Source organism: Artibeus jamaicensis, unplaced genomic scaffold (assembly GCF_021234435.1).
Source record: "Artibeus jamaicensis isolate MK-2021 breed Jamaican fruit bat unplaced genomic scaffold, CSHL_Jam_final contig_76, whole genome shotgun sequence".
Lineage (NCBI taxonomy): Eukaryota > Metazoa > Chordata > Mammalia > Chiroptera > Phyllostomidae > Artibeus > Artibeus jamaicensis.
In genome coordinates this window covers 27,411,278-27,436,241 of record NW_026521954.1, presented here as the reverse complement: position 1 = coordinate 27,436,241, position 24,964 = coordinate 27,411,278, and the positions used below count along the sequence as shown (strand labels likewise).

Genomic DNA, 24,964 nt, shown 5'->3' with positions numbered 1-24,964 from the left:
AATGGCCACGTGGGCACACATCCTTGGGGGCTGGTCAGGGACCGGGCCATCCCGCCCCTCCCTGCAGGCTGCAGACTTTCTGCCTGTCCGCCCCTTTCCACCTCCACGTTGGGTCCCATGGAGCCGGTCCCTTCCCCAGAGGCAGCAGCCACCCCGTCTTAGACCCTCCAGGCAGCGGGGGTGGTGGCTCTGGTGCTCGCCAGCAGAAACACACGCCCGCTCCCAACCGACCCGGTCGGGTGATCTCAGAACAGGGTCCAGGGACCTCAAGCCTCCTGGTGGCCGTGGCGTGCACACCAGGTTGTACTCCTCCGGCCAGAACCTGTGGACGGCCGCGCCCGGGGCTCCTTTAAGAACACGTTGCGCCCTCCGGCTTCCTTTTTCTTGAACATTGCCCTCGAGGGACGCGACGCCCCGCCCCGCCCCGCCCCGCGCGAAGACCTCTGCTTCGCCCCTGCCTCTGGCGTCAGGGCAAATCAGTGGGTGGGAGCTAGGGGAACTAATAGAAGGCGGGCCCTCCGCCGGAAGGGGCGGGGGTAACGTGAGAGGGGCTGTGTCGGGCGGTAGAGGCCGTTATAGCCTCACTGGCCCCCGAGCGCTGCCGGAGCCAGGGCAAGCCAATGACTGCAGCGACCCGGGGCACATGATGGGAGGCGGGGCCTTCGCCGGAAGGGGCGTGGCAAGGCGAGGCGAGCGACCTGTTGACGCGGTAGGTTCTGGGTGGCCGCAGTATTGGGCGCAGGGTGCGAGTTCCGCCTTGGGGGCCGCAGGGGCGGTCCCGCAGGCCAGTCCTCGGGACGCCCCCTCCTCCTCCCTGCACTCACCTGCCCGGCCGGCCCCTCCTTCCAGCTAAGGAAGCCGAGTCCGCAGCCCGCCCTGCTTCGGATCCCGCGGCCCGCTGCGCCTTGCCAGCGCCACATCTGGCCCCCAGGGGGCTCCCAAGCGCAAGTCCGGTCCCCTTAGAAAGTCCGAGGCAGGCAGTTAGTTCCCTCTCCAGAGGCTGAGTCTCGTGCGCATTTAGTGCTGGCGGCAAGGGAAAAGGTAACACAGTCACACTGGGGAAAAACTCACGTAAACGAAGACGCCATGTTCTCTCCTCTGACGCGCGCGTTCGGAAACGCAGCTGTCGTCGCCACCGCACCCACTCCGTGATCGGAAAGCGCCGCAGTTAACGTTCCCCAGATGCACTTTTCCCAGTGACCACCCGGAGCGCCGTGTCGGCCTTGCCCGGAATGTCACTTTGACTGGTTAGATCTCAGTATCCAGGAGGCCACCCCACGTGGGCCGGGGCGGAGGACCCCATCCTCGGCCCCCCACCTCCAGCTCTGGAAAGTGTTGACAGGAGAACTGGGAACTGGAAAGTACTAGGTGATCCCTGAGCAGCTCCGCCTTGTATGTTTTTAGACATGGACCAAAGACTTTCAGAGTTGGTAGAGGACCTCACCACTTCGGGAGAGCCCCAGCTGAACCCTGAGAAAATGAAGGAGCTGAAGAAAATTTGCAAGTATGTCTCTGGGTTCGGCATTCCACGGCGACTGGCTGGCCCCGCAAGGTTGCTGCCCGGGGTGTTTGTGAGGCCTTCCCCAGGCCAGGCCTGCGTATACCTCAGCCCTGCCTGCCCCCATCTGCTGGGCAGGGACCCCCAAAGGACACGCCTAGCGTGTTAACCCTGGCGCTGGGGTGTGCTGGGGCTGTGGCCCCGGGGTGGAGGGTGGTGTTGGGGGAGCACATTAGGACTGCGGTTGGTTGTGCCTATGTTCACTCTCCTGTGTGGGTGACAGAGCACCTCCCTCCCTTCAGCACACGCATGTGACTCAGAGATGAGCCACACCTCTGTCTTCACTGTCGGAATGTGCAACATAAGTCGAGTTTTGCTGGTCATGCTTAGCCTCCTGTGTTTACAAAACAGGAGACCTTAGGGTATTGCTGATGGAGGGTGTACATTTCGACAACACTTTCAGCTCAGGCCCAGAAAACCCCCAGCAGCAGTGGCTCACGGGGCAGGGGGGGGCACTCAGTCCGAGCAGGTGTCCCAGGGGTGCGAGTGGGTGGCAGGGCCCCCTCAGGGAGGCGTCCGGGGCACTGACCCTGAAGCCTCGTCTAGTCATGAAGTATGATCTTTGATTCATTTCCACTGTTTTAAAATGTAAAAGCCATTTTTTAAATTCTCACCTGAGAAAAGGTTTATCCATTTTAGAAAGAGAAGGAGGGGAGAGAGAGAAACATTGGTTGCCTCTCATAGGTGCCTGACCAGGGATCAAACCCGGGACCTTTTGGTGCTCGAGACGATGCTCTGACCCACCGACCCACCTGGCCAGGGCCTGTAACACATTCTTGGCTTGTGGGTTTCATAGAAGTGGGCAGGAACCAGGTATGGCCTTGCGAAGGGGCAAGTGGGACCTGGCAGAGGGTGCACATCCCTGCCCCTCGTGAATACTGTCCCCACAGTGTTTAACTATCGTGTCCCCAAGTTGGGCACTTGGTAAGAACTGATGGCCTCGGCAGGTCATCGGAGGAGCAGCTGAGCCGCGCCTACCACCTGCTGATGGCCCAGCTGAGCCAGGAGCACGCCGAGGTCCGCCTCTCTGCCTTCCAGATCATGGGCGAGCTTTTCGGCCGGTCTCACCTGTTCAGGGTGCTGGTTGTGTCCAACTTCCAGGAGTTCCTGGAGCTCACATTGGGCACTGACCACAGGAAGCCTCTGCCGCCGCCCCGGGAGGTGGCCCAGAGGCTGAAGCAGGCCGTCGCCCTGGCTGTCCAGAGTTGGAACGAGAAGTTTGGCTCGGCCTATAAGAAGCTTGCCTTGGGCTACCACTTCCTGAAACACAGCCAGCAGGTGGGTGGGCCTTGGCCGTGCAGTCTCTGTGGACAGGTGTGCCTGGATGCCCAGCTGCTGGGCCAGGGCTGTGGACCCAGCAGGCCCGAGAGTCACCAGCAGGTGGCGTCAGGCTCCTGAGAAGGGGAAAGCTGGAAGCTGCTGGGGGCGGGGTGGGGCGGGTGGCTAGCCTGTGGAGCTCCATCCTGGGTGTGCCAGTGAGGCAAAGGGCAGTGGATTCAGCTCCGCAGACACAGCCCTTCTCAGCCATGAACTCCCACTGTCTGGGGACCACCCTCAGACTTTGTGGTCACCCGGGTCCCTCCACCTGTCTCTGCAGCCAGCCTGGGGGTGCTGCCACCCCAGGGCCCATGCTCAGGAGGTGTTCTCTGGCCCCCGGTGTGACCTGCCCCGGCCCCATCTGCTGGTCGGAGCCAGCCCCCTCCCCCTGCAGCAGCTTGGGGCCAGACCGAACCCACAAGCCAGCGGCTCCCTTTTGCTTTCAGCACTGAACTAAAGGTGCCCTCCAAGGTCTGGCTGTGTGCTGGTGCTGCTGTATCTCCTCTTTGGCCCGTTTTCTCTTTTTACTTGTTGAGACTTTATCTATTTAATTATAGAGGGGGAAGGAAGGGAGAAAGAGAAAGAGAAACATCGATTGGTTGCCTCACGCGTGCCCCCATCTCAGGATCTGGCCTGCGACCCAGGCCCACGCCCTGGCCGGGGGTCGAGCTGGTGACCAGTTGGCAGGCCGGGCTCAGTCCACTGAGCCACACCAGCCAGGCCATTTTTTTAAGTTGATTTTAAAAAACTTTTAAATTTATTTGTTTTTAGAGAGAGGGGAAGGGGGGGGGAGAGAGAAACAGACATTGACACGAGAGGGAAACAGCAGTCAGCTGCCTCTTGAGCGCTACCAACTGGGGACCAAACCTGAAACCCAGCCGTGTGCCCTGACCGGGAGTCAAACCGGTGACCCTTTGCAGGATGACATCCAACCCACTGAGCCACAGAGGTCAGGGCTTCTTTGCCTCATTTTGATTTTAATTTTCTTTGTGTTCCATTCGGTTGAGTCTCATCTTTACCTCAACTTCTCAGGTGGATTTTCAGGATGTGAACACTAGGACTCCGGTGGAGAGGAAGCGAGAGGAGGAAAAGCAGAGGCGCTTGGACCGGATCTACCGGGAAAGGTCCGAGCAGGCCGTGCGGGAGATGCAGGGTGAGGTGCTGGGGCCTGACCGTAGGTGAGCGACCGCAGGGGGACGAACCAGCTGGGCAGAGAACCCCTCCCTGCCCCAGGAGCCGCTCCTGGTCGGCACCCTCATCTCGCCTGCATCCTTGGTGGTTAGGCTGGCCGGGCAGGGCAGAAGAGAGCGGGTCCTCGGCTGCTCTGGCCTGAGCTTCCCCCTGCCTTTCCTGGCCTTTCTCGCTCTTGCAGCTCCTCCCCCAAACTCCAGCATTTGCTTTCTGGCAGCCAGGGTGTGAGGAACAGGGAGGCGGCCAGGCCATGAAGAAGGCGCAGAGCGGGGCCCTGGTCCCGAGGTGGGAGAGCCCTGTGGGGAGTGGTGCAGGTGCAGTGGGGCTGGAGGACCGGACGTGTGTCCTCGCTGGTCTGACCTCCCGTGCATCCTGCCAGCCTGTCCCACGTGGAGCTCACAGAGGCACTGAGGAGGCCCTGGGGGCACCAGCATGTGGGTGGGCCAGCCCCACAGCTGCGGCAGCCCGGCTGACCCTTCAGTAGCCACCAAGCCTCCACTGACCTTCAAGGCCGGGACGTTGGCCCTGCTGGGGAAGGCCTCCCTCGGACACGCTGTCCAAGGCCCTCCTGCCTGGGGAGGTGGTGCTGTCCCGGGAAGCGCCCAGCAAGCCACTTCTTGGTCTTTGCAGAAATGTCTGAAGAAATCCGGGGCTGCCTTGTGGAGGCGGACAGCTGCTTCCGGCTGCTGCTGCCCTTCGACTTGGGGCCTTGCCTGGGGGCTACCCCACCCACTGAGGCCCGTGCTATGTCCAAGGAGGGCACCCCCTGCCCAGCCAGCACCCCTGACCTTGGGGACGAGGAGCAGCCGTGCTGCAGCAAGACCCTGCCTGGCTGTGCTCGCCCTCCAGTAGCCACCAGCGGGGAGGGGCTGAGCCAGGCCTCCACAGGGGCACCCTCAGAGGAGAAGGAGGACGAGGAGGAGGAGGAGGAGGAGGAGGAGGAGGAAGATGACAGCGACCAGGAAGAGTTTGTGCGGCACCACGGGCTGGGCTCCCACAAGTATACGCTGGACGTGGAGCTCCACTCAGGTGACACGGGCTCCGCGGCTGCCACTCTGGGTGGCTGCTCCACCAGGCCTTCTGGGCCACGGCCGTGGGGTACTTCCCACAGACTCTGTGGGGCCGTGGGTGGGGCAGGGACTCCTGAGGCTGAGGCGAGGCTGTGGATCCCCAGGCCCCGCCCTGCGGCCCTCACTGTGACCTGCAGGCGAGGTGGCCAGGGTGCCCTGGAAGCTCCCGCAGTGGCTGCGGGCTGCTGGGCGCAGCTTCCTCACAGGCGTCTGCGGTCCCTGTTGGATGTGGCTGGGGACCTTCGGGTGCCTTCTTGGGTGGAGGGCAGCCAGCTCATAGCTGCAGGAAGTCCTGCCTGTGGCGGGGAGCGGCGTGGCCCAGTGCTGGAGGGGGGCAGGGGTTAGGGGGCCTCCCACTGAGGGCAGCAGAGGCAGGGATCCTGGGGCTCTAGGGACGGGCTGGCCTGTCTGTGTCCGAGGAACCACCCAGGTCTCAGCCTGGAGCGGCGGGGCATTGGGGTCAAGCTGAAGCCTTCTTCCCCAGAGTTGTCAGGCAGCGACGACCAGCGACCCAAGGGTCGAGGTGCCTGTGATGCAGACAGGTGGAACTGCAGGTGACCTGCCTGGGGCCCCTGGTCCCTCTGGTGACCCCATACACCCCTTTGCAGACGGCCTGAGGGTGCATGCGGATGAGGACAACTGGGCTGTCATCCAGTCGGCCCAGGACACGCTGAAGCTCATCCAGAACAAGTTCCTGCCCGCTGTGTGCTCCTGGGTCCAGGTGAGGCATGTGGGGAGGGCTGGGGGCCGGTGGGGGGGCCCAGCCTGCCAGGTGACGGGCCCTCTTGCTGGCAGCTCCTCACCCGTGCAGGGACACACCGTGGGCACTTAGAGGCTGCTATCGACCTGAAAGCGGAACTGGAAGCTGCCCTGAGGAGATCCCGAGAGCTGGACATCGAGCCCGCAGGGCTGCACAGGAGGGAGGTGCGTGCCATGGGCCGAGCTCAGCCTCTAAGCAGGAACCACGGGGCTCTGGAGCATCCCGTTCTTTCCTCACTAGGGCCTGGCATGGAGGGTGGGCCCAGCCCAGGGCCTCCCCAGATACGGAGGGGCTGGGGCAGGGAGGCCTAGGTCCCTGGGGCTGCTGCTGAGCATTTGGTCCCTCCTTGACTTTGCAGGCGCGCAGCCCCTGGGGACCAGCAGGGGGCGATCTTGTCTTTCTCCTCAAAACCCAGGCCAGTGAGTGAAATTCACAGCAGGCTGGGGGCAGGGCACGGTGCGGTGAGCCTGGTGTGTCTGCTGGTGTGGCCGTGGGCTCACTAATTCCTCACAGAGGCCATCGTCAGCACCTTGGTCACCTCGGAGCTCATGTGTGCCTCAACCTCTCGCTGGCGGATGCTTTGCTGCCGCCCCCAAGGCATTTGTGGGGCGATGTGTGGGCTGGGAGGCATGAGTGTCCAGGCCTGGCCACCCGCGGGGCCTCTGCGGGGTTGCCTGTGGCCGGAGCGGACTTGGGGTTGGCAAGATGCCATGTTCTGTTAGGAGGGCAGGGACCGACCTGGGGATGGTAGGGTAAGCTGAGGCAGGCACCGTGAGTGCGGTGGGGGTGCACAGGGCTGACGGAGGAGGGGAGCGGGAAGGCGGGCTTGGCTCTGCCTCCAGGAGCTGACGGAGACGGAGACAGGCTCCTTCCTGGGCTGTAGGTGGGGCGACGGGGCTGCGGGCTGAGTGGCAGCGCCCTGTCCCCAGGGCAGACTGCGGCACCTGCTCCCCTTCTGTGCCGGCAGCCACCCTCGGTCTGGTGGTTAGAAATGAGTGCACGTTGGTCTGGGCTGGTTTTCCTGTGAAATGCCTGGTGGTTGGGTCCCTGGCCTGGGCTCTCCCCACTTAGCTGGGCCCTGACCGTGCAGGGAACGGGTGGAGCCCGGAGCTGACTCGATAAGTGACACAAATACCTGAGACAGAGACGGTGCTGCTTGCTCCAGTGACCACAGGCCCAGGGCCAGTGGGGCAGCGTCTGCCCCTGGAGGCCGGCGCCAGCCTGCCCGAGACCGTGCTGCTTGCAATCCCCGTGGGATGGCGGCCGCCTTTTCCTTTTGATTTTCTGTTTTTGTCTGTTGCTGGTTTCTGCGGACCGTTTTCCTTTTGATGTAGGTGTTACGTCCTTAAAAGCTTCTAAGCTGGTGTAGTAGGTTTAACTGGGCTTTGTGCATTGTGGCTCGTCCGTCTGGGGGCGGCAGGGATAAAGCTGCCGGGTCGATGGGAAGCTGGTCGGGGAGATTTAGTCCGCAGCGTGTCCGTTGGCGAGCAGGGCGGTGATCCGGGGCCTCTGCGTCCGTCACACTGATAAACATCCTGTGAGCGCTTCCGAATTGCCTGCCGCTTAATTACGTAGCTAAGATCACTGAGTATTTTGTGTCGTGTAATTAACAGAACAGTGATTTCTCACTAATCAGTAAAGTCAGAAGAAAACAACTGTAGTCATCGCTCTGTTCAAACTCCCAGCTGTGGGTTCTTTTTACATGTTGACTTAACACGTTTCCGGGGCAGAAGTGCCCCCACAGGTGCTGCCCTTGTCCTCACCTAGCACCAGTCGGCGTGGCAGCTGCCGGGCCGCCCCAGCGCCCTCTCCCAGGGCCCCCACTGGCTCCACGCGAGGTTTCCTGAGCCTGCTGGCGGCCACGGACAGAGGCCATGCGCTCTGTACTGGCCCTGTGGGCCCGCCTTCCTGTAGGTGAAAAGGACAGAGCAGGAGGCACGGGGATGAAATGTTGGGGGCGTTCGGCTCCCAGGGAGGCAGGGAAACTAAATCAGCGACGTGAGGACCTTGGACGCGGCAGGGCCAGTAAACAGCCTTCCTGGGGACGCAGCCCCTCCATCACGCCGAAGGCCGAGCTGCGGTGGGGGGGCGCCCAGAGCAGAGAGGGGTCTGCACACGCTCCCGTGAGGCCTGGGGGGTGCCGCAGCCCGGCCGCCCCCTCCCGCCCCCCAGTGCCCCCAGTGTCTGTGTCACCTCCCTCTCCCGAGGCGCCTGCGCCCAGACCCCTTCACAGGTCCTCCGTCTGGTTCCCGCAGATGCTCCCACAGGGGCTGTGCTACAGGCGGGGGACTGAGTCAGGGCAGGTGTGTACGTCCTGTCTTCCCCTCCAGGTGGGGCCCCCTGCAAGCTGCCCCAGCGTCATGGGGCCCAGCCGCGCCTCCTGAGCACCTGGAAGCAGCCAGGGCTGGGGGGGCGGCGCGCGACTCCTCGGGGCTTCCTCTGCACGCCGCCCGACGCCAGTGCACGCCCACCCATGTCCTCGCTGGGGGAGGGTGCCACCCTCGTCCCCTGGGTCATGGGCGCACCCTACCCATCTGTCCACTGCCCTTCCAGACCCTGCAGAGCTCTGGACCCCAGCCTCACCCCAGAGACGCCCGCCCACCCCCAGCAACGGGACAGGGACGGGGCGCCAGAGCAGCTCCCACCCGGAGGCCTGCTGCAGTGCCCTCAGGCCAGAGAGGGTGGGGACAGCCCTCGGGGCCGGGGCGGTTCCAGCAACCGTATCTCAGATTCTCCTTCGGCAGGGCTCTCGCTGCACCTCGGCCCAGGCCGGCTGTGGGGTCCGACTGGCCGTGGTCAGCTGGCCCCGCGTCCTCTGCCCTCCAAAGGCGAAGGTGCCGAGATGGCGGCCTGGCTGGGCAGTTTGCGCGGCCTCCAGGGAGGGCATTAGCATATAAATAGCCGCCTGACGCCGGCCACCACAGCTGAGCACGTTTAATTTTTAGTTTATAAGAGAGAATGGGCGTTAAACGCGCAGCCGTCAAGCCCAGAGACAAATGCAGGTGGGAGCCGCTGGTCTGACGGGCTCCTGCCTTGTTTTTAAAGGGAATCACGCAAACTGAACAAAAGTGATTTCTTGGGTGAAAAGTAATTGAGATTGCGCACCAAGTTAATTAGATCGTACAAAATTTATTGAATGGTCCCAGCTGTATCTCGAGTGCGCACTGGCGGGCGACCGCTCCGGAGCGAGGCCGCTCTCCCCGGCCCCTTCTCAGATAATTAGTGACCCCGCTGCCCGACGTGCGTACACGGGTTGTGTTGTATATTTTAGCTGTTTTACTGCTTGTTTAATTATGATTGCGGAGACTCATTCTTCTAAATCCTCTTAGCTTGGGTGAGAATCGGGTTGTCTGCTTCCCCCAGCCGCCTGCAGCCGCTGTGTGTCAGGCCGGCTTCAGTGCAGGGCCGGCCGGCTCCCCCAGCCTCATCTGTCAGTGGGGGTGATGGCTGCTGGGCCTGGCCTGGCCTCGTGGCCCCCGGACCAGGGGGCAAGGTCTGCTTCCAGTGCCACTGGGAGGGGGACTGGCCTGCCTCAGCCGGTGCCTCCTTGGGCTGTGGTCCCCTTCCTCGAGACCTCGGGTGTCCTCGTCCCTACTCTGTCCCCAGCACCTCCCTGCTGCTGGGTCAGTGCTGGCTTCCGACCCCACCCCTGACCTTGCAGGGAGGTTGCCACCATGCTGCCTTGAACTACTGGGCTGGCCCCAGCTGTGCCGTTTCTGAGGTCGCCTGGCGGGCGGTGCTGCTTTTGTCTGAGCAGGCGCCTGGTGGACGGCCCATGAGCAGGTCATGCCGGGGTCGCAGAGCTGTCTGTGACTCCCCTGACGTGCAGTCCGTCTGGGGTCCAGCGCGTGGGCTCCCTGTCCCCTGACCCTGGGCAGCAGGAGCCCACGAGCCAAGCGCTGTGTCTTTGGCAGCCTGACCTGTGGTGTTCCAGGCAGGGGTGGGCCGGCCACCGCTGGGGCTGCTCCTGGACACGGAGCTAAGTCTTCGGTGGCAAGGCTCTGCCTGGGGACCTGGCTGTGGGGGCACGAGGGAGGGCAGTTCCTAGGGGCCCAGCGCCAGCCCTGCATTTATGGAGGATGCGGCTGCTCCTGGACCGGGTGCTGCCCACAGTCACCTGTGCTGACCTAAGGACAGAGGGTCCCGGGCTCCGGGGTCAGCGACAGGGACGCACCTGCTAATGGGAGAGTCAGAGGGTGTGATCCCTGGTAGTTAACGAAGCAGCCGAATGGTTTTTAGGAAATGGAAACCTCCTAAAAGTCCCCAGGGAAATGCAATGGTGGGAGCAACACACGTACCGTTTTACGGAATGACCCCCATATTTAAAGCCCGGCGTCCGTGCTCTGCCTTGTACACCCGGTCGGCCCACATCCACCTTTCAGAAAATTAAAACACATAAATCCCGTTTAGTGCCGATCACACGGCGTAGGCCGGGGACCGCGCGCCCGAAAACCCCGGGCTGCTCTCCACCTTTCATAAATTCCTGGGAGGTTCTGCACAAAAATAATTTTCAGGTCCGTGGCTCATTGTTATTCAAACGTGATTGATTGTCGTCATTTGCTCAGCTCGGGAGTTAAGTGCCCCTGTCATTTCCAAAGAGCGTAATTGGGACGTTTCACAGGTCAGCGGCGGAGACCGGCTTCCCTCTTGATCAGTGTTAGACTGATAACAAAAATTACAGTTTCCCGTGATTAATGTCCCCGCACCTCCAGGCGCAGGGCTGCGGGCTGCACCCAAACAAAGTGCATCTGCATCTGCTTAGGCCTCGGGGGTGGCACCGACGGGGGCCGCCACGGTGGGCACGGCTGGTGAGGCGCCCTGGGCGCGGGCGCTCGGCGTGGCTGTCGGGGTGTTTCGGGGCCCGTGTCAGATGGCTCCGTCCCTCGTGTGCCTCGGGCGCCCCTGCAGCCCCGCTGCTGGCCGTCCCCAGACAGGGTCTCCCTTCCGGGCCTTCGGGTGGGCGGCAGTTGGCGGTGTCGGCGAGGTGGGTGTGCCGCTCGGCTGGCCCCAGGGGGCCGGAAGTAAGAAGCAGCACCGGTGGGCAGGGGGCAGGGCCTTCTGGATGCCTCCCACTGTGACCCCCTCAGGAAGGACAGGTCCCCACGAGGTCGCTCCTGTGAGAGGAGGGGGGCGAAGGGGGAGGAGCCGGCCCTGAAGGGTTTTCTGAGTGGGGCTGGCTGTGGGCACCTGTTCCGGATGTTCCTGTCCCAGTGTCCCTGGCACACTGGTGTGTACGAGTGGCCTTGGTCACCCAAGTTGGTGAACTCCTCTGGGAGAGCTGTCGGCCCACCCCAGGGCCTCTGTTGCTCCTACCGAGCCTGATGCAGCCCAGAAAGAGGGTGGGGGGAGGTCCAGGCCCCCCCCCACGTGGGGCAGGGGCAGAGGTGCACCACCTGCGGGAGGTGGTGACCCAGGCTGGGAGGTGACCTTGTCCAAGGGGTAGAATATTCCACCACAGCGGTGGTCACGTCGGCGCCCCTGAGGTCAGAGCGGGGTGTGGCTTGGGGGGCCAAGCAGAGGCTGGCCCGAAAGGGGGGATGTCGGGGGCCTTGGCTTTTTGGCGTGAACTCTGCTCTGTGAGGCTTTGAAGCGGTGCGGGCTCCATGCAGGTCGAGACTCCGGGCAGCTGGGAGGTTACACGTCAGGTCGGGTTCTGGATGCCAGGGGAAGGCACGTGGAGCTGCTGGTTTTAGGGACGCGGGGGGGTTGTCTGGGGGACAGGCCAGTGTGCTCAGCTGGTGACGCCAACACCCCGGCCTGCAGGGCCACTGGGGTCAGGGAACCTCCAGCCTCTGGCTGCTGTCACCACGCAGGTTCTGGGGTGTCTCCACAGATGGCGGCCCCGGGGGATGAGGACGAGGACGACGATGATGACGACTTCGTGGAGGTTCCAGAGAAGGAGGGCTACGAAGCCTGTGTCCCCGACCACCTGTGGCCCAAGGGCGGTGAGTGGTGGGAGGGGCACTGGGGGAAGGGTCCTCAGCAAGGGTCCCTTGGCTGTGACCTCAGGTGTGGGACCTACAGCCCCCTGATCGGTGGGGGGTGGCTCTGCCGGGCCAGGTGGCCCTGGGGTTCATGGTGGCCGCTGGCGACGAGGGAGGTGCTTTCACTGGCACCGGCCCTGGGTGGTTGTCTGGGGGGCCTGGCAAGGCGCTTCCTGCGTCCAGTTAGTGTGGGGCCACCAGATGGCCTCGGAGGAGGACTGCAGAGGCCCCTGTGCTGACCGCCCGCTGCGGCGGGGGCCACCCTGCTTGGGAGTCGGAGGTCCCGGCCCCGGGGGGTGAGTGCAGGGCTCCACTGTGGTCCCTAGAGCGGCTTGGGGGGCCTGCTGTGGGCACAGAGGGGGCCCATGGCAGTGGCCACTCCCTTGGGTGCAGTGAGCACCCACATTCCCCAAGCCGTGCCCCCGATTGCTGTTTCTGGAGGTATCGCAAGCAAGGCAGCCCCCCTCTGTGCCGCCCGAGGACTCGCAGCCCCCGGGTCCAGCGCAGGTGTGGGTGGGCTCCAGGCCTGGTCTCTGCCGTCTGGACAGCTCCGCCCTCCACTCGCCACGGCGGCACCCAGGGCCGCAGCCCTCGGGGGCAGGTGGGGCCCAGCGGCAGCGCCTCACAAGGGCAGCAGAGACCCCACAGCCCCTGGGGCAGGAGTCGGCCTCTGCTCTGGGCAGCTCACGACAGTCCATTTGCACCTGGAGGGGCGGGTGGCGGGTGCTATCTGACCAGTGTCCTCTGGCCACCAGTGTCCTCTGAACAGCTGTGAGCAGGTGGGCCTGGAGCGCACCAGCCGCCCCGGGTCCAGAGTGGGGTTCCCGGGGCCCCGTGCAGAGGACCGGGTGGGCGTCCTGTCCCGGACCCTGTGCTGCGCTCCCCCAGCCTCCTGCCCCACGGTGCTCTCAGGCCGGCCCTGCACTGCCTGGGGCCGGGAGCTGAGCGCTCCCACCTCTGAATTTTCAGAGGGGCTTTTGTCTTCCCCTTAATCCTGGCGTCTGCCGGTGCCGTCAGCTTCTGAAATTTACATTTTAATCGCAAGGCCAGCTCGGGGAGGGGAGATCGATCGTGGCAGGCGGGAGGCTAACTTTGCGCCAGCCCCAGCCGCTCCGTTTCCTACCATCGACCGTCCCACCCTGTCCGCCTCTCTGCTCCCTGTGGACACAGTGCCCCTCGGTCAGTTTAAACAGAAAAGGGGACGCGAGCGTTTTTGTGATTAGGCGGTGGCAGTCAGCTGGCGCCAAGACCCCGGGCTTGATCAGACGCCCGGGGGTCTGAGGGCTGGGGGCTCCCGCTCTGCCAGCCGAGTCCTCCCTGAGAACCACATCCGCTTTCTGGGTTTTGCTTTGCCAGTGTGTCAGTGAGATTGATTTGCTACCACGACGTGAAGATGGTGGTGTGTTTCTAGTGCCCCAAGTATTCACCTTGCCCTAACACACTCACCCATCTTTTTAATGGTTTAAATAAAGCAACAGATCAATGAAAAATGTAGTTTATTCTTGTAACTCAGGAATTCTCACCTTGATCTTTGGCTCTCACTGCGTCCCCCGAACACTGACGCTCACTGACCAGCCTCTGCCTCCCGAGCGCGTGTGTGGCCGGCGGAGCGTCCCGCTGACTTGCAGTCAGAGTCCCGGGCGGGCGAGTGCGCGCTCTCGTCGGTGGGGCCTGCGATGCGGTGTTGGTGACGGAGCCGGGCCCGGACTCCAGCCTCCTGCCCAGGGCACCCCGGGGCTCACAGCCGTGCCCTCAGGTGGCAGAGGTGGGCCTGGCCACCTCCAAGTGGCTCTGTCTTGTGTCCTGTACTTTCAGCATGAGACCCCAGCAGTGGGGGGGAGACCCCCGCTCACGTGACAGAGTGCAGGGCAGGCCACGTGCACCCTCTGCTCACCTCCGAGAAAGGCCAGGCAGCCCCAGCCGGCAGGTGTAGCCGCAGGCAGAGCGCCGCTGTGGTCTGCCGTCCCCGACCCTGGCCCGTGCCGGGGAGCCACAGCCTGAGGCAGAGGTGGCCCTTCTGGCAATCTGGCCTGGCACCGAGTCCTCCCTACAGCCCCCCCTTCCCCAGGACGTTAATCCAGGGGCAGCACCCCTGCACCCCTGCACCCTGTACATCGGGCTCTGTCAGTCAGTGTCGCTGGGACCCTCTGCCCCAGGCAGGGCTGGGTGTTCAGCAGGGCTGTGGTTTCTCACCTGGTAGCCATCAGCCTGCGTGTGCTCGGCAAGGGCTTCTCAGCCTCGAAGCCCATGGCGCTGCTGGGTTGGGTCCCCCGTCCGCTCCGAAGCCAGGATCACACCCATTTGGTCCAAAGCCACAGCCCGAGGGCCGGGCGTGCCTAGCAGGGGTTCCCTGTCTCCTCCTCCCTCCCTGTAACCAAAAATCGCTCTCACTGACGCGGCTCCGCCCTCGGCCCTTCCAGGTCCGTCTGCAGAGTAACCCTCCTCTCAGCCTCCATTTCCACCCTTGTTGACCCACTGTTTGCAGAGACAACAGATTTTAGACGCTTTTCAACTGAGTAAGCCTGTCTCTTAATTGGTCTTCATCTCTTTAATTACCTATCACTGTACTTCACATGGGTCAGCAGTTGGTTGGTTGTTTTTAATACTTTCCGATTTGCTGTTTTGTTTCTTTCCTATTTTCATCTTCTGTTTGCTAAATTAACTTGTCTTTTGCTGGTTTAAAAAATGGTCATTCAATAGAGTAAAAGAGTAGATACTTTTGTTCCGATGGTTGTCCTTGCTAATTAAAGACTCACACTTATGAGGCCCAGCCATACACTGTGAAAACCAGACATTTATTGAGGACGACCCGCAGGTACGAGACACACTGTACAGAGGACAGTGACACCTCAGTCCCCTTCAGAGCAGGCACCTTGGGACCTCACGCAGGTCTCCCAGTCATCACCAGCTGCCCTGTTGTATTTTCCTGAGTCTCATCAACAGTCCGAAATCTCTTCCCTTTCATCAAAGGTGATTTTAGTTTGAGGAAAAGCCAGAGGTTGCAAGGCGCCCAGTCTGGGCTGTGGGGGCTGAGTCCCCCGGGCGATTTGATGTTTCACCAAAGACCTGATGTACCTGAGACCTGACGCTTGGGCAGGCGCGTTGTCATGACGAAGCTGCCAGTCGCCAGCTGCCCAGAGTTGCAGCCTCTGAACCAGCCACTAGTCCCCGTGGAGCCGTGATGCCGAGTCGGATACAGATCCGTGGCTCCGCTCACTCGGTCGTTCTGAACGTGACGGCCACAGGGGACACGCGCCCACACCGACCGGTGCAGTGAGGCCTCCACTGCTCACACATGCGCGGTCCAGTGCACTCTCCTTGGCTGCCAGGTCACATAGGTGTCACACAAACTGTTCCCGTCACGTTAGCAGTGGCTGGGCTTTTCCAGACACACTTCACGTGTTTGCTGTCCCCTGTTAATTTCTGCGGTTCGTCAGCATTGTGCATGTGTCCCCACCGGGCAGTGACCTGGCTCCTGGGAGCAGGCTGGGCCCCCACAGGGGTGCTGGTGCGGCGCTGCTGGCCAGGGGGACCAGGAGCCACTGCCCTTGTCTTCCTGGAACGGGAGGGTGGACCCTGGCCTTCAGGGGGTTTTAGCCGTGCCCCGTGGGGTGTGGGCACACTGCAGTCTCGGCGGATGCAGCTGTGAGCTGCAGGGGGAGTGGCTCACAAACGTGAGGGCTACATCCTGACCCTTCGGTCACCCCCTTCCCTCCCTTTGGGGTTTAGACCGCAGTGTCCCCGTGTCTGTCTGGGGGACAGTGCCCAGGAGAAGATGAATGTGTTTCAGGGCTGGAGACGGACCCGGCTGTGCAGGCCAGGACGAGGGTGAGGATGGACGAGGAGGCGAGTGACCCCACCTCTGCGGCCGCCCAACCTCACTGGCTGCGGGGCCACCTGACCCCAGCCCCGACGAGCCTGAGCCCCAGGTGACTCCCAGCCCCCTCACCTCTGCCCAGAGCACAGCCTGCCTCCCCAGTCTCCCAAGGTCGCTTGGCTTCTTAAAGGCAGCCCCAGAGGTGCGCCTGGGCCGGGCTGACCCTGACAGCTCTGGTGCCCGGGCAGGGGCGAGTGGGAGCGGGCAGTGGGGGCCCGAGGCTCTGGGGTGTGGGGGGCAGACGGCAGAGCACCCAGGCCCTCGCCCTGTGCCACTCCCTGGGGACAGTGGTGCCTGACTCCCCACAGGGCCTCCACGCTGCCCCGGAGCCCAACCTGGGGTGGAGAGGTCATTGGTCCCACTTGCTGACCCTGGGTCTGGGAGAGGGAGAGGCAGGTGGCTGTGGCCGGGCTGGGCATGCACGGTCAGCATGTCTGCCCTGTTCTCATGGTCCCTGCAGGGCACCACTGGGGCCAGAGGAGGCGGGGAAGCTGGCCGAGGAGCGGGCCCGGGCGCCCGTCCTGCCCTTCGGGGTGGATCTGTGCAACTGGGGCCAGGAGCCGCCGGCATCCGGACAGGTGGTCAAGTGAGTGTGGACGCATTCGGTGGGCGAGGCGGCCACCCTGCTCCTCGCCCCCACCCGGCGGGCATGCAGCTGGGCGCTGGCCCGGCTCCCCCGGCTCCCCCGCCCACCCAGACTGGCACCCGGCACCCAGGTTTCCTCTGTACCCGTCGCTCCCTGGCACCGGACCAGGTGGTCAGGTGCCAGTGCCCAGGGCGCTTCTCCACCTTTGGGCTCCTTCATCCCTCGTCACCACTGTGTGTGTCACAGCTGTCCTGGGACCCCAGTGGGCTGGGCCCGGGCTCTGCCGGGCATTTCTGGAAAGCCGCCCCCGGTGTGCTAGCGAATGTCTTCTCCGGCACCACGGACCAGGGGGCGCGTCTCCTTGAGGGCCAGGCCCACGGTGCCTCCTCACCTCCTTGCACAAAGCCCGTGACCAGGCCTGGAGTCGGCCTCTGCCCTCTGGCTGCTGGTCTGGGCCTGGCCCCCGGCAGTACTGGGCGCACCCGGCGTTGGCCCTGACAGCCTGGCCGTGCCGTAGGGTCGAGTCTCAGCACCGCTTCTGGAAGCCCAGCGAGGTGGACGAGGAGGTGACCTGCGCCGAGGTCTCTGAGGGGCTGCGGAGTCGCCGCATCACCTTCGCGGGGCGGTTCGAGCCCGTGCAGCACCGGTGCCGCGCCCCTAAGCCCAACGGCCAGCTCTGTGAGCGCCAGGACCGGCTGAAGGTTTGGGGGGCGAGGGGGCAGGGCTGCGGGCTGGGCAGGGCTGGAGGGGCAGCTTCCCCGGCCAGTGGGCTGGGACCCAGTTGCCTGAGGGCAGGGGTGGGGGCAGCGCCACCCTGGGTACGCTCGTCCTGGCTGCAGCAACCCTTTGGCTACTGGGCTGTACCCACCCGGTCCCAGCTGGGAGCCCTGCAGGCAGGACCCTCCTGTGTTCCTCGCCTCACCACCCCCGACACCCTGCCTGCCTGTGTCCGGGTGCTGGGTGGGGAGGGGGTCACTTTAAACAAGCGGACTCAGGTGCCAGAGGCCCCTCCCCTGGCTCTGTGAGGGCCCTTCTGTGGGTGCAGCACCAGGTGGCAGAGACAAGGACAGTGACAGCCACCTTGCTTTCCCATAGTGCCCATTCCACGGCAAGATTGTCCCCAGAGATGACACAGGGCGGCCGCTCTGCCCAGAGGACAGGGCCCGGGAGCAGAGGCAGCAGCTGCAGAGGCAGGCCCAGCGCCCAGGTAGGCACGGGGGCCAGGGAGGGTGGCCCCCACGCGTCCGTGTGACCCCTGCTCCTCCTGCGGCGTCACCTGGGGGGCCGAGTTGCCCGGGAGTCTCTTGGGTGCTCCTGATGGGCGGTGTGGGTACAGCCACCACCAGAACCCCTGTCTCCACTGGTTTGGTGGGACTCTGGGTGCTGAGCCGTGTTCTTAAGCCGATGAAGAAATCGAGGCAGGAAACCCTGGCTGGTGTGGCTCAGTGGACTGAGCACCTGCCTGTGAACCAAAGGGTCGCAGGTGCGATTGCCAGTCAGGGCACAGGCCTGGGTTACTGCAGGCCGGGTCCCCAGTTGAGGGTAGTGGGAGGCAGCCAGACATTGCTGTTTCTCTCCCTCTCCGTCCTGTTTCCTCAATAAAATAAATTAAATCGAGGCAAGAAAAGCCAGTTGGCCAAGCCTGCGGTCCCGAGAGGAAACCCCTGCAGCAGTGAGTGTGCATTGCACCTGCGGTGCCTGCGTGTCTGGGAGGCAGGCAGGGGCTGCTGCCAGCGCCGACTCTCCAGGGGCTCCTTGGGGCTCCTGTCAGCCAGGGTCCCCGTTTCCTGGCCAGTGTCAGATCAAACGGCTGCTGGGCTGCAGCCGCAGCCCCGGCGGTGTCATCCTGAGGGCAGCTTCGGGGCTTTGTCTCCTCACAGCACGTGCGTCCGCATGGACCAGCCGCCCCTCTGCCCTGTGGGCCCGGACAGCGGGGCCGAGTGGTGCCCAGCAGAAGTGGCGGCGCTGGCAGCATGTGGGCGCCCTGGTGGGCCGGGGTCCTGCCCCGAGGCTGGTGGCAGCGTGCGGCCGTTTGCCGTCACCTTCGTCTTCGGAGGCAAAGATTAGGGTTCAGCCTGATCCCCAGGGTGGGCACCAGGCCGGCCCTGGATGGGCCGGAGGCCTGACCTGCTAATCCGAGGGCTGTGAGCTCGGGGGCAGATTAAGTGCCTCCTTTTCCTGTCAGCCCTGAAGAGCCCCTGGTTCTGCAGCCCGCGGTGACTTGTTAACAACAGGTGCGGGCCGCGGGCCACGCTGGCCAGTCAGATGTGAAATAGGATCTCCCCACTAACTGCGGTATCGATCCCGCCTCCTCGCACGCGGGGCAATTTTCTCTCCCCGGCCCTCACCCCAGTGACAATGCGCGGAGCTCCGGGCCGTCGGCGCAGGAAGGCCCTGCGGCCTGGCACCTATTGATTTTCCTCAAAGGCTTTTAAATTGCTCCTTCATTTTCCCGAGATGCTCATTCCACCCCGAGCAGGCGGCGCGTCTTCCCGTTGTGTTTAAACAATCGCTCCATTCACTGGACTCCTAAACTGTGACGCCTTCTTATTACTGGGAGATAAACTGTTCAGACAGTTTGCCTTAATCTTGGATTAATCGCCTCTGTGTCTGCGCTGTGCGGGCCGCTCTCCTTCACTCCAAAAAATCAGCCCGGGGAGGCCTCGCCATCCGTCTGTGGGACGCACGCGGCTCCCCCCGGCCCGGCGTGTCCTGCCCTCGCCCCTGGGCCCCCCCCCATGCGTGGTGGGTGTCCTGCTGGAGCCAGGGTGCCCACAGGCCTGGTGGCTTCCCTAGCCGGCTGGGATGGCCCGAGGCTGCATGTCCGGGACACCCCGGGGCCTTCGGGAGCATATCAGCTGCTGATGGGGATGCAGAGCAGGGACCTGGCGGGCTGGAGCCTCGGCCTTTGACCCCGATGCTGCCCCTGCCCTTGGCCCAAGACCCCCTGAGACAGAGTTCTCGTCAGTCCTGTGAGTGAGCACCCGGGCCCGGCCTGTGGCTGGTGACGTTCTCTCCCCGGAGCCGCCTCTGCTGCCCCTCGTGGCCGGCCCTGCGGGACGTGCCCGGGAGCAGCAGGGCCGTCTGGGCCGGTGAAGCGCTCGTTGCCGAGACACCTTGGGGCCAACACAAACCACGCCCTGTCCGCCCTGACCCCTGGCTGGGCCGCTCTGGCCGTGCGCACCCCTGGGCAGAGGTCGTCGAGAGGCCACTGCTGGGGGTCCGGTGGACCCAGTCCAGCCTGGAGGCCAGGCAGCAGCCGTGGACAGCTCCGTCCCCTGGCGCTGCTCCTCCCGGCCCGTGCGGGCCGCGCCCGGGGTGGCGGCGGTGAGGAGCGCCTCCGAGGGTCAGCCAGCAGGCCTCCCTGCCCCGCTGCCCCTGCCGCCATGGTGGGCGAGCCAAGTGGCCCTAGTCAGGAAGAGGTCGGGGGAGGCGCCGTTGTTGGCGCCAGGCGTTTTCTGGAGTCTCGGGGTCTCTTTGCAGACTGGCAGGACCCCGAGTTGATGAGGGACGTGGAGGTAGCCATGGGGGTGGACCTCGGCTCGTCCCGGGCCGGCGGGAGAGGCAGAGGCAAGAGGAGGAGGCACCCCCGCCTCACCAACCTGAAGCAGCAGGCCGACACCGCCCGCACACGCATCGCCAAGAAGGTCTTCGCCAAGTACGAGCCCGGTACCGAGTCCTGGGTCTGGGGGTGCCGGCCAGACCCCCAGCGTCCCCAGGCCTCCGTGGTGCCCCCTGCTGCACGTTTCTCCGTGACCACGGGCCCCCAGGCGGACGGACGGCTGTCCCAGTCAGTGCGGGGGGCGGTGGGCCCTCAGGAGCAGAGCCTGACCCACGTCTTCCTGGAGGGAAGGGCCTGCGGGGCTCCAGCTGAGGCTCCGGGAGCAGGGCCCGACCCGGAAGGGCTGGGCGCTGGCCTAGCCGGGCCCTCATGGTCAGGCCCGGGGTGTCCACATGGTGACTTCAGGGAGGCCAGTTGCCCCCCAAGGCCGGCAGGACGAGCTCCGAGCCGTGTCCGTGCTGCGTCCTCAGGTGTCTGCCCACAGCCTGCACGTGGGGCACGTGTGTGGCCGCAGAGTCTGAGTGCGTGTCCCCGTGTCACTGCCTGTGTCACCCCCACCCCCAGCTGGGCAGGCGGTGCCCCGGGCAGGGCAGCTGGCCCTGGCTTGGCCACCTGTGGCTCCCGGCCGGGTCGGAGCACTGTCACTCCTCAGCTGGGAGTCTGCGGGGGGTCAGGGCCGTGGCTGCCTGGGACCCAGCGCCCGGGCCCCTCCGTCACGCCGCGCTCTGCTCTCCCTGCAGGGCGGCCGTGCGGCGAGTGAGCGCAGCCCTGGACCAGATGGACCGGAAGAAGCACAGGAAGTTCGAAAACCAGTTCAACTACGCTCTGAGCTAGGGGTGGGGTCCGCAGTGCCTCGGTCCACGGGCTCGTCAGCCCCTCTGCCTCCCCTGCAGTGGGCGGGAGGGCGCCAGGGGGAGGGAGATACAGGGTGTGCCGTGGCCCAGCCCTCATCGCCCAGCCTTCTGGGGTGGCCACTCGGGAAATCGAGGAAAACCCACACTTGTGTGTCAACGCTCTTTCAACGCAAATGCCAGGGGGCACGACCCTCCCACTCTGCCGCTCTGTTTCCTACTGCAGCCGTTCGTCTCCGCGTGGAGACTCCCTTCCTCTGTCCAGGAGAAGCCTGACAGGGCAGGGACGCACCCGGCGGGTGGCTCAGGGGCGTCAGGCACGTGTCCCGTGCGGTCCCGCGCCCCCCACCCCCGGGCCCTCCGAGCCCGCCTGTGTCCATGCTCCCCGTGGGGGTCGAGGTGGTGCATGGAGCCGTCACGGGCGTTCGTGTCTGGCTTCTTGGAAGCACCCGGCCCCAGGGCCCTTCCAAGTGGCAGTGTGGGTCGGGTGTCGGTCCCCTTTATGGCCCTGCACGCTCCACCGTGCGGAGGCCCCCCTGATCCGCCACCCCTCAGCTGCCTGTGGTGGTCGGCACGTCCCGGCTGTTGCGGGGAACGTGGCTGGAACACGGGTGTGCCACTTCTCTCGGGTGCATAAGTAGGAGGGAGGTGCTGGGTCACCTGGCATCTGTTCATCACTGAACCCGCTGCCCACAGGGGCTCGGCCTCTGTGAGCTCGCGAGGTCGCGAGGGTTCGTCTTCCAGCTGCAGCCGCCCTTGGTGGTGAGGTGCTGTTTCCTAAGGGCTGACGGCGCTGAGCACCTCTTTGTTTTTTTAACTCCTCACCCAAGGAAACATTTATTGATTTTAGAGAGAGAGGAAGGGGGAGGGGGAGAGAACATCGATGTGCGAGCGAAACGCCAGTGCCCTGCCCTGGGCTCGAACCCACAAACCGGGTGCGCAGGACGACGCTCCGGCCCCGAGCCCCTGGCCAGGGCGTGGGGAGCACCTTTCTCGTGCTTGCCGGCCGGCCGCCCGTCTTCGGAGGGAGGTCTGCTCGGGCCCCGGGCCGGAGCGAGCGAGTTCCCCGAAGGGCCGGCCGGGGCCCCGCGCCTGCCCGGCGGAGCGTCCCCCGCTCTGCCTTTGCCTTTGCCGTGGTGTGTTGTGAGGCACAACGGGCTGTTTTCTTCTTTCCTTTTTTTCCACGTTGGGGGTGACGTGCCGATGTGATGATAGGTTTGCAGGGGCACGTGTTGCACAGGGGTGTGCACACCCGGCCGTCACGCTTACGAGCTGCAGAAGGGTCAGCAGTTGACTTTGACGCCGCACGGAGCCTGTGCTCCCGCTCACTGCCCGTGCGTTTTCTGAGGGTGTCGCGGGCTCGGCTTCTGAGTTCAGGCCTTCGCTCCTTTCGAGTTGACTGTTCCCCCCGGTGAGTGGCCGGCTCCCAGTGGCGTGAGCACCTTTGGTGAAAGGGCTGTCCTTTCCCTGTGGAAACATCCGGCAACTCACTGATCGTCAGTTGGCCACAGACTCGAGCTTATTTCTGGGCTCTGGTTTCCGCCGCACAGAAGCCCTGGCGCCGGCTCGGCTGCGTCCTGGTCAGCAGGGCCTTGCGGTGTTTGGACGTGGGGAGAGTGGGCCCCCAGCCTCGCTCTGTGGCAGAACCGTGTGGGCGGTTCTGCGTCCCTGCTGCTTCCAAGGGCATTTCAGGGTCGTTTCTGCGAAAAGAGAGAACCAGCGTGAATTTCGGCAGAGGCCGCTCGGACTCCGAGCGCCACGTGGGACAGCGCCGCGCCCTGACGCCGTTCTCCGGTCCGCGGCGCCGTTTCGCGGCCGACGCTGGCGCAGCGGGTGGTGGTTTCTAGCACCGGCTTCGCACTGACCTAACTATTCTGAGCATTCCTTTTTTTTTATGCTTTATAGAGGAAATTGTTCTCCGAGTTTTTGTTTTTGGCTTGTTGGTTGCTGGTGTGTAGAAACACAGCTGATTTGCGTGTCGGCCTTGCCTCTGCGGCCGTGCTGAGCACAGGTGTCAGCCCCTTCAGTCCTGCAGGGCCGGGGGGTGTGGGCCTGTTCCCCCGGGTGGGACTGGGGGCGCCGTGCTCCGTCCTGTCAGAGGGGGGGGCTCCTGTGCTTCCCGCCTCTCAGCCGGGGTCCCGGCGGGCGTCCTGGGTCTTGACGGGCGTCCTGGGTCTTGGCGGGCGTCCTGGGTCCTGGAGCCAAGCGTGATTCTCTCTGTCTTGCCGCCGCTGAGCTGAGCAGCGTGAGGTGGGCTGGGGCCTTCACGTCTGGTCTGAGCAGGGCGTTCTCTGCGTCCAGCTTGTCTGGGGTTCTTGTCACGAAGGCCTGCGGGTGGCGAGTCCCGCCAGGTGCTCTCCCTAACTCGACGGGCAGCCCTGCCCTCCAGCCCGGCACGTGGTGAACTGCGGTGAACCGTCGTGTGTTGGACCGGCTCACTGGGAGCTCGCAGTTCCATGGCGTAGTTGGCGTGTTTTCCCGAGGTGTCTGCGTCCGTGCTTCTGAAAGACAGCGTGTGCGGCTTCCTCCGGGCAGAGGCCGTGTGCGAGGCGGAGCGGGTCCTCCACTGCCGTCTGTGGGCCTCAGACGTCGACAGTCACCAGTGAAGCCACCCGGGGCCGTGCTCTTCTCGGCGGGCAGCTGCCCTGCTGGCCCGTCCCGCTGCTTGTCCGGAGCCTGCGGGGCTGGCGGGGCGTCCGCTCCTGCCCGTGTCGGGGGCAGTGGTCGGTGTGTCTGCGAGTTTGCCTGCTTCACCTCAGTGTTTTCTAACTTTCTGGGGACTTCCGTGTTTACTCATTGGGCACTTAGGAGTGTGTTGTTTAATTACCACATAATTGTCAATTTCCCTAACTTTTCTGTTATTTCCAATTTCATTCCATGGGGCCAAAGAATATGTTTCATGGGATTTCAGTCCTTTGAAATCTGAGGCTTACTTTGCGGCCTTCCCGCTTTCCTGTGTGTCTCCCAGTTTTTTACTGTCTGTTGGACATTTTCAACACCAGATGTAGCAGCTCTGGAAGTTGGACCCACCACTGCCCGATGTGCTGTGGCTGCTGTCCATCTGTCCAGGGTCTGGATGAGTTCTGTAAAGCCTGTGTCCTTTGTCACCCGTACCCCTGAGGTCTGCGCGGTCAGCCGGGTGACCAGCTAACGACGACCAGAGCGGCCCCTAGAGGCTCTGACGCACCCTGGCCGGTGTGGCTCAGTGGATTGAGTGCGGGCCTACAAACCAGAGGGTTGCCAGTTCGATCCCCAGTCAGGGCACGTGCCTGGGGTGTGGGCCAGGTCCCAGCAGGGGACGCACGAGAGGCCACCACACAGTGATGTTTCTCTCCCACTCTTTCTCCTTCCCTTCTCCTGTCTCTATAAATAAATAAAATATTTATTTAAAAAAAAAAGGCTCTGACCCCAGAAGTCTTGCGGCGTTGTGCTGACAAGCCGTGGGGGCCCCTCAGCCCCCAGCCCCGCCTTCCGGCCTGTGCACAGCCTGTAGGTCGGCCGGACAGAAAGCGCGGCGTCTCCTCGGTGCGTGGAGACCCCGGCCTTCCTCTCCTTCGCCGCAGCCACCGGCAGGCGCGTCGCTGCACAGCCCTGCGGGTCATCCTCAGCAGACCAGTCTGGAGCTGGCCGTGTGGAGCCAAGTGAGGACGAGCCTGGCGCGCGGGGCTTTTCCTGGCAGCAGCTGGACAAGCCACGTGGGGGCAGTTCTCTGACAAGGAGGCTTTTGGGGTACCCCCCCCAGCCTCTGCCTCCAGCAGCGGTGACCTGCCGGCTCTGCAGGCAGACTCAGAACCCGCGCCGGCCGGCTGGGCGACTTTCCTGGGACACACCTCTCAGGCTGGTACGAGTCTCGGGTTAACTCCCAGAGCTCTGAAGAAGTGGCCTTTGTCAGGCTCTGCTGTGCATAGGGGGACAGGGGTCTCTGAGGTCTGGCCCTTGCCTCTGGAAGAGCCACTCTCGTGGCTGCGCAGGGTCCCGTCCGTTCGGGGGGCAGGGCCCGGCGTGGACCTGAAGGGCTCAGCGACAGGCAGAGAGGTGCTGCCTGGCCGCTCCGTCCCCACCGCCGCCCCCCGCAGTCCTTTGGCAAGTGTCCGTGGCCACCTGTCCTCTCGACACAGAGACGTCTCCCAGGGCACGACCCTGCGCGTGGGGTTGCGGAGCCAGGGCGCTGTGCACGTGCAGCCTGGCGGGGGCTCTAGGGGTGCTCC

The 24,964-nt window shown here is 64.1% G+C and overlaps 1 protein-coding gene across 5 annotated transcripts; it reads left to right on the top strand.

Moving 5' to 3' along the window:
* Window positions 1–633: 633 nt before the first annotated feature.
* UVSSA (UV stimulated scaffold protein A) lies at window positions 634–24,434 on the top strand. Of its 5 annotated transcripts, none has more exons than XM_037126911.2 (14): window positions 634–709; window positions 1,405–1,504; window positions 2,506–2,836; window positions 3,908–4,028; window positions 4,697–5,095; window positions 5,745–5,857; window positions 5,932–6,060; window positions 11,730–11,841; window positions 15,671–15,809; window positions 16,218–16,343; window positions 16,861–17,044; window positions 17,439–17,550; window positions 19,827–20,001; window positions 20,646–24,434. In XM_037126911.2, exons 2-14 carry the CDS (start codon window positions 1,407–1,409, stop codon window positions 20,737–20,739), a joined length of 2,133 nt encoding a protein of 710 aa, XP_036982806.2. In that variant the 5' UTR covers window positions 634–709; window positions 1,405–1,406; the 3' UTR covers window positions 20,740–24,434. The 5 variants fall into 5 exon arrangements, 4 of the variants coding, with proteins under 4 accessions (XP_036982806.2, XP_036982807.2, XP_036982808.2 ...); XM_037126912.2 differs by lacking the exon at window positions 634–709 and adding an exon at window positions 959–1,041; XM_037126913.2 differs by lacking the exon at window positions 634–709 and having other exon boundaries at window positions 1,253–1,504; window positions 2,506–2,575; window positions 2,660–2,836.
* The last annotated feature ends 530 nt before the right edge of the window (window positions 24,435–24,964 follow it).